Below are 16083 nucleotides of genomic sequence, written 5' to 3'. Positions count from 1 at the left end.
GTCAAGGGCCGCCTTTACTGTTGTTGGGATTAACCTCATACGAGGTTACAACTTGGTATTTATGAATATATATGGAGCAGCGTGTGTTTGCGTGTGTGTATGTGCGTGAGGGTCAAAATCATAGACTGGAAGCAGTATAAGCAGGGTGCAGTTCTAATGTCTTGGCTTTTGCTCTTCCAATCATCTTTCCATCGCCGTCACCTGCTCCTTGAGGTAATCCAAATGATTGACGCTGTCCTGCATCACATCGTATTGATACCCCACATGCTGAAGTATTAGCGTCATTTTCTGTAGATTCTGGTTGCTATAATCGGAAACCACATCGACTTGCGTAAAGTTCTTAAGCGTCTGATGCATAATCTGCAATTAAATGTACTTGTATTTTAATTATTTATGACTTTTCTGTGTCTTCGCCTACCTCATTAGTTTTGGAGCCTCGAACAATTTGCCTGGCCACAGATCCCAAATTGTTCACATTAACGCCAACGCGTGCACACAAACGTTTTTTGGAGTCATCAAACAGATGGCGTGCACTTGAACTGGAAGCTGATGCCATTTTATGCTTAGTTTAGTTAATATTTAATAATTTTCACAAAGCGATGTGTAAACAAAGCAAGAGGCCAAGGTAAACTATTGACTGATGTGTTTTGTAGCAATCAGCTCTGATGCGTGTACGCAGTGGCGTTGCCAGATTAGCCAATCGGCGTTTCACAGCACTAGTCGTTTAAATGCATTTGAATTTTTTTTTTAGGTTTATTTAATTTTTGATTTATTTATAATCTCTTGTAACAATTTATTCACTGAAGTATATAATACATAATAATTGATTATATTGTGATTATTTTAATTGAAAACTGGTGGATTTTTGAGTTTACAGTGGTAAATAAGCACACAGAATGAATTGAGAAGAAATTTATTCGATATTCTAATATCACATTGCATATACGCTGATTGTTAACCAATGTATTTGTAACTACGTCTAAAACAATGTTTCACGTTTGGCTTGACGCCTTGACAGCGATTATTCCATGCAACCCAGGCGGAGAATCCTTGCTGCCGCCTGATGTACTTGGCGCAGGCAATTGAGTACCTGATATCATCGCTGAGCAGCAAGCGACAAGGCAAACGACAGAGATCCGTGGAGGGTCGCCCATCAGCCGGCTTACACCAGTAGCGATCATTGATTTGAAACAGTCCCCAGTCCACGGATCCATCCACATTCGACGGATTAATGGCTTTGGTATTAAATGAGCTCTCACCCTCGACCAGGCAAAGCCAATCCGGCAGCTCGCTGTAAGGAACACCATAGCGATATAGCTTCCTGGCCAAGCTACATTTGCCGACCAGGCGGCAACTGGACATCCGCAGACTTAACACGATTACCAAGGGCAGCCAAATCCACAACGCTGTTGGCATCTTCTCGAGAATAAATGAAGATTAGAATTGCTTGAACTGGCTTTTATACTCAATCCCAAATAACTCGACAGTCTAATTTTATTCTTACAAGCATTCACTTTATTACTCTCAAGTGGTTCGACACTTGAGCATAAATTAAATACACTGATCAACAAAGATACAAAACATCTGTTTAAACCTATAGAGATGGTGTAAATTGAATTCGAAAAATTTTATTTGATGAATAGTCAGTCGACGTTAAAAACTATTAACTTAATGAAATTTAAATTTAAAACTAAAATAAAATATATAGGAATAAGTCCTATAAATGCAATTGATTTGCAGATTATAAATTCTAAATTAAACTAATTTAATTCAATTATTACAAAAATAGCAAAACGAGTATAATCGAATAAATCGGTGACAGTTATTTTTAGCTAATAATAGTAAAATAAATTACTAATGGCACTCCATTGAAAACACTGTGGAATCTTTTATAATCAATCTGTTCTTCGGTGTTATTAATCAGAGCTTACGATTCCCAAGATTTGTGCGGCCAATCAACCAGTTTGGCTGATATATGGAGTGGGAAATGCTCGACATTTATCCACATCATCGAATAATGAACTCAAACACAAAAGTTTCACTTTCAATAGCCGCCTCAAAATCTGAGCACAATATTCAATATTATTATTAATCTGCTGGAGAGGCCTCTTCAGAGTTGTCGGCGCCGCGTGCGCTACAAAAATGGAGATCGACCACTTGTTAAAATAAAACAATCGCAAATGTCATTCAACTTGGCAGCAAGTTATTCTTCAATTGTATTAAAAGTTGTATAAAAACATGTGCAATATAAAACAAAAGTCTAAAACTAGAACACTTTGGGCAACTCCTCCAGCTGTGGCGATGATGGATTCGTTGTTGGCTGATCCGCAGGCAATTGATAGCCACTTTTGGGCAAATACTGTCGCTTCCTGGACATGGGACGCAGGACAATATGTGCCACACAGGTGCAGATGGCAGCTATGGCAAAGTACTTGAAACTCTCACGACCTCCCAGACGCTTAAACATAATTCCACCGATGAGCGAGCCAATCGAGAAGCCCAAGCCATCATCCATGCCCGCCATGAGTCCCTGCACAGTTGCCGAGGTGCCGGGCGGCGCCACAGCCGAGGCATAGGCCACGATGCATGTATAGCAGAGGGCATAGGTAATGCCCTGAAAGAAGAGTTCCACGCCAACCAGATACCAGGGATTGGGTATCCAGGAGATGAGCGACAAGCGCACCGCATAGAAAAAGAAGCACATGCTCATGCAGTGCACATAGCCCAGCTTCTTAATGATCTTCCCGCTGTAGAAAAAGAATGGCACCTCACCAGCCAGACACTCTGCGGCCACCACGAGTCCTTCAATCAGCTTGATGTCCTGCATGTAGCCCGTCTCAGCTGCCACTTCCTCCACATGCCAGAACATGAAATAAATGATGAAGGAGTCAATGATGCCCGCAATAGTAGCAAACACCAAGAACGTAACAATCGGTGGCTGTTGCACCAGTTGCCACACATCCTGCCAAATGGATTCGGACCCGCCAAGCTTGGGCATCTTAAGCTTAGAGACACTGAACAAATCCATCACGCTAAACACACACATAATGATCAAGGCGGGCGTGAAACTCTTGATGGCATCCGAGGTCCACAGATTGACAATAACGCCAGCTAGCAGCGCCGTGCTGCCAAATCCGATAGTGCCCCAAACACGCTGTGCTCCGTATTTGCTCTCCTCCTCGCCGAGCAGGTCAAAGCAGCAGGCATCCGAGATGGAATTGGTGACATTGAAGCCAATCGTTCCGATGAACAGCATGCAGACAAACAGCCAAAACTTGCCGCTGCCATAGACACAACTGCCAATGTGCTGAAGGTGGCACGTGGCGGAACTGTTGCTCCACGAAATGGTCTCTTCCAGTTCCGTGAGACACGCATAATAACTGTCATTGTCATGCTGTAGATTTGGGCTTAAATTCAATCCAGCCACAGACTTTTGGTCCACAATCATCGTGCGAAAAGTGAAGTTCTGTTGACTGCATTCCGCCTGATGAGTCGCCTGGCAATATGCAGCGTTGGTGAAGAGTTCTGATGGACAGTGCGGTGGCTCCTCTGTCAATGACACTGTCCAAATGGAGCTGCTTTCCTCCAGCTCGATGGCATGTGGGGCACTTGGCAAGAAATAGAATCCAGCATAGGCCAGCGTCATAATCACAATTAATGTCATAAATATAAATTTACGCAGGTTCTGCAGAAAAATAAACGATAATTAAGTTGAGATACTTTGAGAAATCAATAGGCATTCAACTTACAATAAAATAGTCGGCCAGAAAGCCAACAAGTGGCTTGGCTAACACATAGAGAATTGGCAACACAGCGGTTATATAGCCCATAATGTCAGGTGGAATACCAAATTGTTTACCTATCACAGAGAGCTGCGGCAATATTGGGCCCATTGCTGTAAGATCAGTTGATGATTGAAATGATGTAGAAATATACTCGGACGAGTATTTACTTAAATATTAACATAACTAATAAGGGATAGTAACTATCATAAATAATATTTACATCTGTACTCGTATCACCCAAGTTTGTGAAATGTTGTATGAAAAATATATATTTAAAGATTTTAAGAAGACTAGAAAACCTTTACGATCCTCGACAAAATTAATAATTTATTATGTTACATTTAACGATTTAAAGAATTTTTTGTAACATTTAGAATTTTTTTTTAGTTTGACCAAAAAATTGTTGTTATTATACCCGCTACTCAAGGGGTAAAAGGGTATTCTAACTTTGTGCTTCTAGGAAATGTATGAACAGGTGGAAGGAGGCATCTCCAATCTTGATCAGCGGCAACAGTCGAGACGATATAGCCTTGTCTGTCTGTCCGTATGTCCGTGTATACATCTAGATCTCAGAGACTATAAGAGATAAAGCAATTATTTTGTTCGGCAGCACTTGTTATATTTGCATAGATCGAGTTTGTTTCAATTTGTTTTCCCCGAAAATCTATAAAAATCTAATAATCAAGCGTAAGCTAGAGTACATACAATTCGATTTTTGGTACATACAATAAGAACTATAGGCTTTATGATTCCTGATCAGATCAGAGAAGATCAGATAAAAATCTTAGAAGTTATAAAAAAAAAACTTTTGACTGGGGAAAAGCCTTCTCACTAGGGGTCTTAGTTGCCTCAGCTGACAATCTGCTATATTTCGCACTATACGGTATATTTGAATGTAGTACAGTATCATTATACCCAAAATAACCGCTATTATATTTTTAGTATTTTTGTGGTATATTTTGCTTTTATGCAAAACATGTAACAGGTATCTCACAGTCAAGCATACTCGACTGTAGCTTTCTTTCTTGTAACTTTTTATCTTTGGTAAGAAGTAAAATTAATATCAACAAATTTTCCATCTATTCAATGTCACATTGGATCAATACTTACCCGCCATGAAGAAGAAGAAATGTGCTTTTATTGGAAGCAGGCGTTTGTTAATTCGCGCCATTGTCTCAGAGTATTCCCCACTAAGGTGTGAGCAAATTTCACAATAATACGAGTATACGAGTATCACAGTTTAATGACTCCATGCACTGACGCTGTAATCTTTATTGGCTGTGTCGATTCTCCTTGACTGATAAGACCATAGTTATAGTTACCGATCAGCTGAACTGTCTACTCCATTGGATCTGTTCTGTAATGGGAAATAATTATGTTAAATATGGGTTGCCATGAGTCTAATCTAATCGTTGAGGATAGGAAAGCCTCTAACATTGGGCCAACATAAAAGTGTTGGCTCTAATATCTGCGATAATACTGAATGTATACAAACATATCTTTGTGTTTGTAATATAAGAAGTATTATCACTTCCACTATAAGACGTGCCGAATCTTATCTCTAGTATACTTTTCTGCTAATTAATGCCTATATAAAGTGTTATATTATCTTTCAACCCATATTTATACATGTCTACGTTTTATATCTACCATTATACTATAACATCACAGCTTTGTAGGTGTCGTATTTATTTACGGTTAAAAAAAAGAGCTCAACCATAGTAAATAAGTTTAAAGTAATCTTTTAATTAACGAATTTATTGAGAACAATTGAATTATAAATAATTTTCATTGTGGTAAATTATTGATTCTTATGATACAATCAAAATTAAGTTATGTTAGCTTAAACAACAAAGAGATAATTCATATTTATCCCTTATTAATATATATAATGATTAAGAAAGCATTTGCATAATTTCCATTACTTCAAATTAGGAATTAGTCTACCTCATTGATTACGCACAAAACGAGATCAAAGCTAATCGTTTGTTATGTAAACTTTAAAATATATACATACATATATGCATATCGGGCAAACAAGTACAGTTAATGAACGTCGAGAAACCGGTTCGATATATACATACATATAAGTATAGGAATATGTACAGGTAAACTTGACACAAATTAATTAAAAACTCAAATTAGCCAAAAATGAATTGCACAAAATACAAATTTAACACAACCTGAAACTACAGCAAATGCTCAACTTCAAGATATCCCGCAAAGATTGTTAATTGAACAAATTTCTTTTTGTAACCATAAGCTCATTAAATATTAATCATAGGGTATACACTTGAAAAAGTCTTTTAGTTATCCATTAATCAAAACTCAAAAAGCCAAACCCCCCAAATTAAAAATGGGGAATTTCCTTAAAAATTTACACAAATAGCTGTGATTCGATGACGATCGCGAGTAAACGTCAACTGACTAGTTGAGTCAATATCGACAGGGAAGCCGTAGAAGTAACATAAACTACAAACTACACGAAGGTGAGTATCTATAGAATCCCAGACATTTGAATACAATGGCACACTTTCAGAGTACGAATATGACATGCAATTAAACAGGGATTGAGATGAGATAGAAAATTACACGACAAGTTATGACGCGAGTTCACTTGAGACTGGAGATCAAGATGAAGGCGTTGCAACGCCGCCAAACCGAGAGCTGTGACTGAAAGTGAGTACACAACAGCAAACCCGCCTACAATCTACACGCTCTGTTGGGCAGACATTCGCTGATAAGCTGCAAGAAATGATAAGACGAGTGCCAATAATACTATAATAGCGATTGTACTTGAAAGCAAACTGAATCAGCTGGCATCGATAAAGCTGAAGATTTAGCTGGAATAGATATTCCATCGGAGATACTATCTAGTTGTATATTTTGTGCATTCTCTGTAGACTTTTGTGGGTAGTTCCCCACGGTGCTAAGTGAAGCGACGCACCTTACATTGATTCTGACAATCAATCAAAACCTGAAATTTCCAAAGCGCCGCTTGACTGACTCATCAGCTGTGCGTAGAATGGTATTACGGAACGGGTTTTGCAGTTTCGCCGCATCGACATCGTACGGCACACCACAGCACAGCACACCACAGCACAGCACGGCAAGGCAGCTGACATTGTAAGCTCCAACGGAGGCTGTCGAACAGTCGCCGCTGTTCGCCCGTCGCGTGTGCTTGACTCGGCGCATTCTCGGGATTCGAAAAACAAACTAAATATATTAATACGAATATACAAAAGTGCTGGTGCATATAATAAGTATACACATGTCAACATTGGTAGGCGTATTCGCGTTGATAGACCGAGTGCTGATAGCGCGATTAATTAACTAAAACAATTTGTAAATCGAGACTAAGTGCCGACTTAAATATTATTAAAATAAAGTGCTCTTTCAACTCGTTTATTCATACTTATTTATGTATATAGACATATATTTAATTAAATTGAAATAATTGAAGTAATCACACAACAATGCAATTGCTAGCATTCATCTTTATATGGTCGCTGGCCTTGCTCTTATCAGCATCGACTTCGGTCGCCATCGAGCCGCCCGACGATGGCAAATGTAAGTTCAAAGTTAACCCAAAAAAAAAAGCAGGTCATGTGATATTTAAATTTGGGAATAAATTAACAAACGATGTTACATCAAATTCTAATGAATTTTGATTGCTGATTATGAATGAGTGAATTACACAGAGCAAGCTTTAGTCGGGGATGATCTATCATTAAATTTTTGAGTTGAAGAATGAAATAGCATGCAACGAAGCTGCACTCGCTGGGTTTATCCACTTTATTTGTATTTTAGATGTAATTGTTGATAGAATAAAGTCTGCTATAGAATATAATTTATCTCATACCACCAAAAGATTATAAAAATGCTAAAAATAAATTTTAAAAAGGTATAATTTTTTAAAACGAAACAATAACTTAGTTATTGACTTACCAAAAGCCGCTATTATAGCAGCTGACCTTCGGTTGGGGAAATAAAAAACAAGATGTACGAGGCGTTAGGCGTAAGCCGAATGTTTAATACGCTTTCTGCATTTTGAAATTCAATTGAAAAAAGTACCATAAATTGGTGAGATCAGAAGTGTTAATAGCTAACGACTGACTGAGCAAACATATAATCAAGCTGAGATCTTTTATTTAAAACTTCTTTAGCTTATTCAATTAGCAATTTTGTGGCTGATGATAAATTTCATGCAATTTGCAATGCTGAATTTAAAATAGCGATCTTTAATGCACATCATTTTATGACCATGTATACTCCCTGGCCAAATGATATTGAGCCCGTCCCCCAATAAATGAATACATAACACAATACTCCCTCAGCTGTGACTGCCTGCTGCCTCTTCCGCTGATAGCCGAAAAACCTGTCTACCAGAGATTCGTTATAAAAAGTTGAGTGCCAGTAAAAACTGCACACACGCTGCGGCGACCTTGATTGATCCAATCTCTGGGCCAGTGGCCAAAATCTGAGAGTGGGATTTCCCCTCGTGCCCACAGTATGACAACATTTAATTGCAGCTACTTGTGAATTCTGCGTAACCGTAATAATATCAGAGATTCCCAGTGACGACTGTGATATGTAAATAATGTATAGTACAGCGTTAAACCGGTTGCGCATGCCCAAAACACAAGGGGGGAATTTTATATTGTTTCTTTTGAATCTAGAGACTCTTTCTGAAAACTGCACGCAACGAATCGAATAATAATTCACACAAATAAATTATAATCAAGCAAACACAAGCTGGTTTTAACTTTAGTTGAATGTGTATATTAAAGGTTAAACTTTTACTTTGGTTTCAGTGCGCGTTTGTGTGATAGAATCACGCGGCACCTATCGCAAGGCGCCTAAGTTCTGTCCACAACTATCAGCAACCAGCAACATTGAATGCGTTATTGGCGTGGATCGCTTGGACTGCGTCCGTCGCATACACAAGGGCACCGCTCACTTTGGTGTGCTCACGTCCGAGGACTTGATTGCGGCGCGGTGGGCAAGCGCTGAAATTTTGGTGGCCAGTGAAATGCGTTCGCATGCGTCGAATTTCGAGTATGAAGTTGTTGCCGTTGTGGATAACAGTGCTGGCATACACACAGTCCATGATCTGCATGGCGCCAAGTTATGTCATCCCGGTTATGGCTTGGAAAACCACTGGACAGAGGTGTTGGCCAATGTAAGTGGCAAATTAATCAATCAATTATAAACTGACATTAATTTCACTTTTTTTTACGTTTTCGGTGCAGTATTTGGAGTCAACGATGGTGGCAAAGTCATGCAATCCAGATCTCACGTTGACTGAAGACCGCATTGCAGCATCGGCCAAGTTCTTTGGTCCCAGCTGCAAAGCAGGTCCCTGGGTGCCAGACGCCCAACAGGATCGTACTCTTAAGGATCGATATCCTTCACTATGCGAGTTGTGCTTCAATCCCTACAGTTGTGATCAGAACGACAAGCATTGGGGCCGTCGTGGTACACTTTATTGTCTGACTGGGGGAGGCGGTCAGGTTTCTTGGGCGCGACTGGATGATGTGCGCAGTCACTTTGGCGTGAGTAGAGTATAAATTGTTCCTCTTGCATGTCCTCTAATATTTCCCATTTATTTCAACAGCTTGCGGGTCTGGCAGCTCAAGATGATCCAGCGAAATACAGTTACCTCTGTCCAGATGGTCATTTGCAGCCCATCAATGTGACGAAGCCTTGTATTTGGATCTCAAAGCCATGGCCTGTGGTGGTAGCACGTCGCTCACATGCCTCCCAGATACAACATTTGGTCACTGGACTGTCGCATGACGAGCCTCAGAGCTGGCAGAATGCCTTGATAAGCTTGCTAGAGACGTATCATGTGTATACCTATCCATTGGACAATGTCATTCCCATCAACGATTATCTGGATCAAGCTATTGGCTATCAGTCGGCCTACAGCTTCCCTGAATGCAATCCGCCACGATCCATAGTGGTCTGCACCACATCGATTATACAGCACATCAAGTGCTCCTGGCTGCAGGAGGCATCACAAACGTATGGCGTCGAGCCAAACATACAGTGCATTCGCACCATGGATTTGGAGCACTGCATGGACGATGTCAAATACAAGAGTGCCGATGTGATGCTGGTGGATCAGGAGCAGCGTGTTCAGGCACAAAGGGATTACAATTTGAAGCCGCTGCTGTACGAGTTTGCGCAGCAAATGCACGATCGCTATGTGACTATTGCAGTTGTACATAAGGACGCCAAGTTCAAGAGCTTTAAGGACTTAAGAGGAGCACGTGCATGCCTGCCCAGCTATGAGGGCGCTGCCCATTTGGCCGTGCAGGAGACCATTCTAAATGCAACCGGTAGCATGCACTCGCTGAACGGCTATTTCAATCGCGACTCTTGTCTTTGGAATCCACATAAGGGACGTAAGTGTCCATCGTACTATGCGGGCGAGGAAGGCGCCTTGCGTTGCCTGGCTGAAGGTGCCGACGTTGCCTTTATTAGCTCCAACATCTACAAGAAATACGTAAGTGGCAACATCACCTCAGATTGGCTAAAGCAAAGCAAGCCGCAATCTTACCGCTTGTTGTGTCCCTACGGCGGCACCGAGCGTTATTCAAAATTCGAGTACTGCTATCTGCACTGGACAACGCGTGGCCATTTGATGACCCACGATCTAACAGAGGCGCGTCACAACGAAATCTACAATTCACTGCGCGACATGGATCATCTATTTGGCCGCCATTACAAGAGCGAATCACGTCCCTTTACACTCTTTGGTGTCTTCGACAGACAGAACGATGTGCTGTTCCACGACAACACAGATGCTCTCTTTGGCTTGCAGGAGGTGCAGCGGGATGATGCCAGGCGCAACATGGAGCACATATATCAGCGATACACATCGCAGTATTACGCTGTCAAAGGAGAGGAGGAAAGCGGTGGACAGCGCTGGAGCAACAGTAGCAATGGTTGCATTGTTGTGTTGCTGGCTGCAGTTGCTTTGTGGCTTCAGCAACGTGTATAATACGTTAATTTAGTCATGCACATGTGCACAATTCAAATTATTTATTGTGATATTACTTTAAATGTGCCCACAGTGCAGTGTAAATAATGTTTAGCAACAACACGAACACAAACAACTGTTTACATACACCAATGTTGCAAAACGTAACAAACTGCAAAAGGTACGCTGTTCACAGTCAAACAAAAAGTCAATTTACTATTAAGCAGCAAACAAATACTAGATGCAAACAAATTGTAGTCTTTATATTTGACACCCTGTACTATATACTAGTGATATCTTAACATAAAAATATACTAAATAAACAGTAAAACATTACCAAACACTGCACATCAGCTGTGCGCATTTGTTATTGTTGCTATGCTACTATCGTTGTTGCTATGCAAACGATAAAAATTGTCACAACGAAATTGTCCTTTTCATTTGCCATGAGCTGAATATACAATTAAAATTGATTAAACATACATACGTCGTAATTTAAAAAACTAATTCAATTCAAGGCGAAGCGAAGAACAAAGAGTAGTGTCTAAAGATGTCAAAGAACTCGACGCGCACAACAAACAAAACAATCGTAAGAATTGACACACAGAAAAAGATTCACAACACAAAGCACAACAAGAAAACGAGTATTCAAATAATCAATGGATTTACTCCTCAATAATTTATATGTCGCTCTGCACTTTACACACTACCACTTACCACTGACTTGAGTACATAGTTCTAAACGATATTATTATTGTATGCACCGCACCCACGTACGCACGCATATTTTGTGAATTAATTAATTGTAATCAATTAAAGTGAGCAGCGATCGCTCGGTCAGTGAGAGCACAACAAATACATTTCTTTTGTTTGTCGATCGGTGTTGTAAAATGCCATAAAGGCCAGCTGATTTCATTGACGCGCAATACTGGTATTTCAAATATACATTGAATATGGATTTCTTATTGATAGCCGAAAAATGAACCACAGCCACGGAGGGCAACAAAGTCGCCAGCAACAAGTGTAACTCCAACAGCAACAACAACAGCAGCCAGGAGTAGCAAGCTAAAAGTCAAGCAACAGGACAGTGTTGAAGGCGAAAGAAGCCTAAAGAAAACCACAAAGATTGCAACATCGAATGCATCGGCAACGGCAACCACAAGTAAAAGCACAACGCCAACAAGTAGTAAAAAGTCGCTGACGTTGCACACAAACAACAACAGCAACAAGGAACGTCAAGCAGGCGGGAGCAAGCGAACAACCCCATCGCCCACAACAAAGACAACAAGCACATCGCGTGCAAGCAAACAACCACCTGCAACTGCGGGCATTAAAGCTAAGCCGAATGCAGTGCTAGACACGTATCACAGTGTGACGGTGTCGTCACCACCATCGAAGCGCAGAGCGCAGCCAAAACAACAGGAAGAGCAACTGCAACCACCACGTGTTCGAACCTTTTCGCGCACCCTGCAGCCGGATGAAATTGTTGTGCTTAAAAGGGAGTCGGCCAAGCAGCGCAGTGAACTGGAGGTGCAGCAACAACAATTGCAAGTAAAAGAGTTCAAGCAACCGGTGGCATTCGAGGTAAACTTTGAGGTTGCTGCCAAGAAACAAGCACAGGAATCGGACAACTATTCGGACGACTTTGAATCCTATGAATCCGACTTTGAGACAGATGCCAGCACTCCAGAAGATGACGACGAGGACGAGGAGCAAGCTGTTGCTGATGAAGATGAAGACGAAGATGAAGATGTCGACGAACCAGAGGAAGCAGAAAAGCCTATTGCCGAGGAATACAACGATGATGATGATGGTGATGAGGAAGACTCGGAGCCCACACAAAATCCTATAACAGTGATACAACGCGACAAGGATTTGGATAGAAAGTTGGACTCTGGTCACTATGACATGCACTCACGTCAACGACAACGTTCTGGCACACAACAACCAGACGACAGCTTCGATACCAACAGCATGGCCAACTCGGATCAACTGGACTCGGGAATTAGCAGCTATGGCCTTGCTCCAGCACTCGAGCGTTCCACAGCTAATGTACACTATGGCGGCTATGAGGAGTTTGTGTCACGTCCGGTGATTAGCAAACGTGGCCTGGAACTGATGCGTAAACTGCGCTTTGACCACCTCGATTACCAGCTCTTTGAGATGAAGCCGTTGAGCTATGAGGGCTACATGCAGAGCTATGGCAAACTAAACACATGCCAGCTGGCCACGCAAACCCATGCCCAGCACATAGACATGGAGTGCCAGACAGTGGAGGTGCACACACGCACTAGCTGGACACAGCATCCTCCACACTATGGCGGCCAGTTGGTGCTCAGCTGTTCAGGCTTTGCGGCCAACGAAGCCGACAAACTTAAAGCTATAGAAAATGCTGATGCTTTTGAAACTAGCTTAGAGCGTTTGGAGCAGCTACATCTGGCGGATCAGCAGCGAGTGATGCAACAGCAGCGACAACGCTTGAGCAAACCCAACGACTTTGAACGTTTAGGCATATTCCTGCACAAGGCATCGCTATTGCTGAGCAAGGTGCTAAATGCTCCATCCGCGAATGAGCCCAAGCGTCAAGTGAGCCTGCTACAGACAGGTCTTCTCAATGCGCTCAGCGTGCGTCGCATATTTGCCAGTGCGGGACAACAGCAGCTTGTGGTCACCGTGCACGAGTGTCCGCCACAAACCAATGTCTATCGCGATGACTTTGCCAATCTGCTAATGGTTTGGTCACTCACCGATACGAACAAGCCACTGCGTCTACTCTCGACCTGGGCCGAGGTTTGTCGTGTGGCCTTTAGCAGTGAGGCACCCAACATCATTGTGGCCGGTCTGCGTGATGGCAGCGTAGCCATGTGGGATCTACGCGAGACACATAGCTACTGCTCCAAGCTGGATGGCCATTTGACACATTTTGCAGCGACGCAATCTGTAGTGCCCTCATTGCAGGACACAACTGTTCTGGACTTGGGTGCCGTTGTGGATGTGCGCAGCTTTCGACCAGCAGCCAAGACAGCAACAATGAACTTAGGCAGCAGTTTAACACTACCACACAAGGATATTCAGGTAGACGAGACGGTTCCATAGCAAGAAGTCAACTTAATCTATTTATTGTTTCAGTATGCAACGCTCAATGACTCAGGACTGCTGACGATCTGGACACTTGTGGAAAGCGGACGTGGAGGTGGTCCGCAGGGCACAAATGAGTACAGTTCGCCTTGGGCCCGAGTGAAGCTGCTTCAAGCCGCCATCTGTGATCTGCGGGGCTATCTGGAACGTCGTTTGCTGAAGCGCAATCAGAGTGCCTATGAGAAGACCAAGTCCCTCTTCCAGGGCAACGTCTACAGCGATGAGCTGCTACGCGAGCTGAACGAGACACAGACACTGACAGCATCGTTGGCAGATCAGGGTCTGCAAGGACTCCGTTTTAGTGGCATCGATGCGGGCAGCCAGCTCATTTATGTGTGCACCAATCGCAACTTTGTTTTGTGCTGCACACGCAGCCTAAAAACGGAGCGCTTCACCCGCATTGGACTCCATGAAAGCCGTTTTCTATTTCCGACTGCGTTGTGTGTGCTCGCCAACGAAAACTTTGTGGCCGTAGGTCTGTCGAATGGGTCAGTCATGATACTCAATTGCAATCAAAGGCAGCGCCAACGTTTGCAGCGACCTATCACCGCCATGCCACCAGCCGCCCTTGCACCCTCACCCGATCCGGAGACGGGCAAATCATGCGCCATACAAAACATTATACTCAACGAGCGGCGCTCCTTTGAGCAGCAGCATTTGGAAAGTAGCAGCAGCAACTTTGGTTACGATACCCGACCCAACACCGCCTTGCAACTTTTGCGGCAACCGCTTCGCGCCTACGAGCAGCGCGTCTTTGACCAACAACTGCTCCTCAGTGGAACTGCGTTGCGCCAGCATCTTGTCCAGGCGCTCGTCCAATCCAGCGACGGTTGGAAGCTGTTTGCACTATCCAATGGCTCTGTACGCTGTTATGACTTTCATTTGGATCGTGAATTAACCGATCTTGGTCTGGAAGTTCAATCACCCGTAACGGATATTGCTGCTGCGAGCAGTTCCACAATTGCACAGCATTTGTTGGTGCTAGAGGCTGGTGGACAGGTCAAGATGCACACGCTCAATTTGTAGTTTGTTAATATTTATGTTAAAGTTGATTATGTTAAAAGTAGCCAAGAATAAAATCGTTTTCATACCATCTCTCTAATATTTAGAATCTAAACTGCAGTAAAATTTAATTTTTTTTCTTAACCACATATTTGCCTCATACATGCTTGTTTAAAATTTAGGGATATTCCAATCGACTAAGCTGCAAATAACAGATTACGAAATTAATATAGTCGAATACGTAAAAGCTAGATAATTTAATTTTGTTTTCAAGAAACTTTACATAACATGATTGAGCTTTTAGAATTTATTTCTCAGCCATTCAACTTGGCTGTCTCTTTCATATCTTTGGGCCAAAAAAAAAGCTCATCGGCTAGCTACAACCTGTACCGTTTTGAAATAAAAGGTAAGTAACAAAGCTACAGGTGAGCGTTCTCGGCGGTGATATTATTATTATCAACAAAAGCAAAATATTGAAGTTTTCTTCTTAAAATATACCGAATCAAAGGTTATATTTGGTATATCAATACACCGTTATGTTCAAAATATATGTACCTTACACATGAAAATATCGTGACTCTAAATTAAATCAAACGTGATCAGCATGCTTAGCTTAGCTTTTTCTCGTATAATCTCTGAAGTTTTAGCTGAATTATAACTTTGTACCAATAGAAAATGTGTGTAACACGCAGAAGGAGGCTTCTATGACCCCATAACGTACATATATACAATCTTGTCAGTCTGAACACCTATATATCAGAGACTATAAGATATAGAAAACTTATTATTATGTCATCTCCTCCAAAACTAGAGCTACGACGGTTGGTACACAAGTAATAACAGTTTTTATGATTCCTAAAAAATGCAATCGGAAATAATTTTATATGGTAAAAAGGGCTGCAGATGTCAGTTTTTAATTGATTTGGTTGACAATCTGACATATGTATTTTGTATTCTATGGTCTATACTCAACGCAGTAGTATATTGACATAAGAAATATAACATTTAGAATATTTTTTTGGAACATTAATTTGGTATGTATATGTCAACGAAAATATCGGACGGTCTTGCTTTCACTGAGGTGGGTATCATATACATACATATCTCACAGACATCTTTTATATAGCTATATTCTAAATTACGCACTTGTCACTTCCTTTATGTCAAACT

At 41.7% G+C, this 16083-nt stretch overlaps 5 protein-coding genes across 6 annotated transcripts; 2 read left to right on the top strand and 3 right to left on the bottom strand.

The window, feature by feature from the left end:
* Nucleotides 1-172: 172 nt before the first annotated feature.
* On the bottom strand, nt 173-644 carry LOC117570815 (uncharacterized). The gene is made up of 2 exons (XM_034252675.2): nt 419-644; nt 173-360 (listed from the first exon to the last, which is right to left on the bottom strand). The coding sequence occupies exons 1-2, from the start codon at nt 554-556 to the stop codon at nt 181-183; spliced, it is 318 nt and encodes a 105-aa protein (XP_034108566.1). The 5' UTR covers nt 557-644; the 3' UTR covers nt 173-180.
* Nucleotides 645-870: 226 nt separating this feature from the next.
* On the bottom strand, nt 871-1416 carry LOC117569951 (lysozyme P). Its single transcript, XM_034251313.2, has one exon. The coding sequence runs from the start codon at nt 1414-1416 to the stop codon at nt 955-957; it is 462 nt and encodes a 153-aa protein (XP_034107204.1). The 3' UTR covers nt 871-954.
* Nucleotides 1417-2181: 765 nt separating this feature from the next.
* Nucleotides 2182-11616, bottom strand: LOC117567903 (major facilitator superfamily domain-containing protein 6-A). Of its 2 annotated transcripts, none has more exons than XM_034248177.2 (4): nt 11491-11616; nt 4896-5142; nt 3750-3895; nt 2182-3685 (listed from the first exon to the last, which is right to left on the bottom strand). In XM_034248177.2, exons 2-4 carry the CDS (start codon nt 4954-4956, stop codon nt 2267-2269), a joined length of 1626 nt encoding a protein of 541 aa, XP_034104068.1. In that variant the 5' UTR covers nt 4957-5142; nt 11491-11616; the 3' UTR covers nt 2182-2266. The 2 variants fall into 2 exon arrangements, with proteins under 2 accessions (XP_034104068.1, XP_034104067.1); XM_034248176.2 differs by lacking the exon at nt 11491-11616 and adding an exon at nt 6378-6476.
* Nucleotides 6932-11123, top strand: LOC117567902 (transferrin). The gene is made up of 4 exons (XM_034248175.2): nt 6932-7355; nt 8600-8967; nt 9038-9340; nt 9403-11123. The coding sequence occupies exons 1-4, from the start codon at nt 7262-7264 to the stop codon at nt 10792-10794; spliced, it is 2157 nt and encodes a 718-aa protein (XP_034104066.1). The 5' UTR covers nt 6932-7261; the 3' UTR covers nt 10795-11123.
* LOC117567901 (uncharacterized) lies at nt 11275-15004 on the top strand. The gene is made up of 3 exons (XM_034248174.2): nt 11275-11362; nt 11746-13848; nt 13903-15004. The coding sequence occupies exons 1-3, from the start codon at nt 11324-11326 to the stop codon at nt 14935-14937; spliced, it is 3177 nt and encodes a 1058-aa protein (XP_034104065.1). The 5' UTR covers nt 11275-11323; the 3' UTR covers nt 14938-15004.
* Nucleotides 15005-16083: the final 1079 nt, after the last annotated feature.

Source organism: Drosophila albomicans, chromosome 3 (assembly GCF_009650485.2).
Source record: "Drosophila albomicans strain 15112-1751.03 chromosome 3, ASM965048v2, whole genome shotgun sequence".
In the NCBI taxonomy this organism is placed as follows: domain Eukaryota; kingdom Metazoa; phylum Arthropoda; class Insecta; order Diptera; family Drosophilidae; genus Drosophila; species Drosophila albomicans.
The sequence above is the reverse complement of the archived record's forward strand: the minus strand, read 5'-3'. Positions and strand labels throughout refer to the sequence as shown.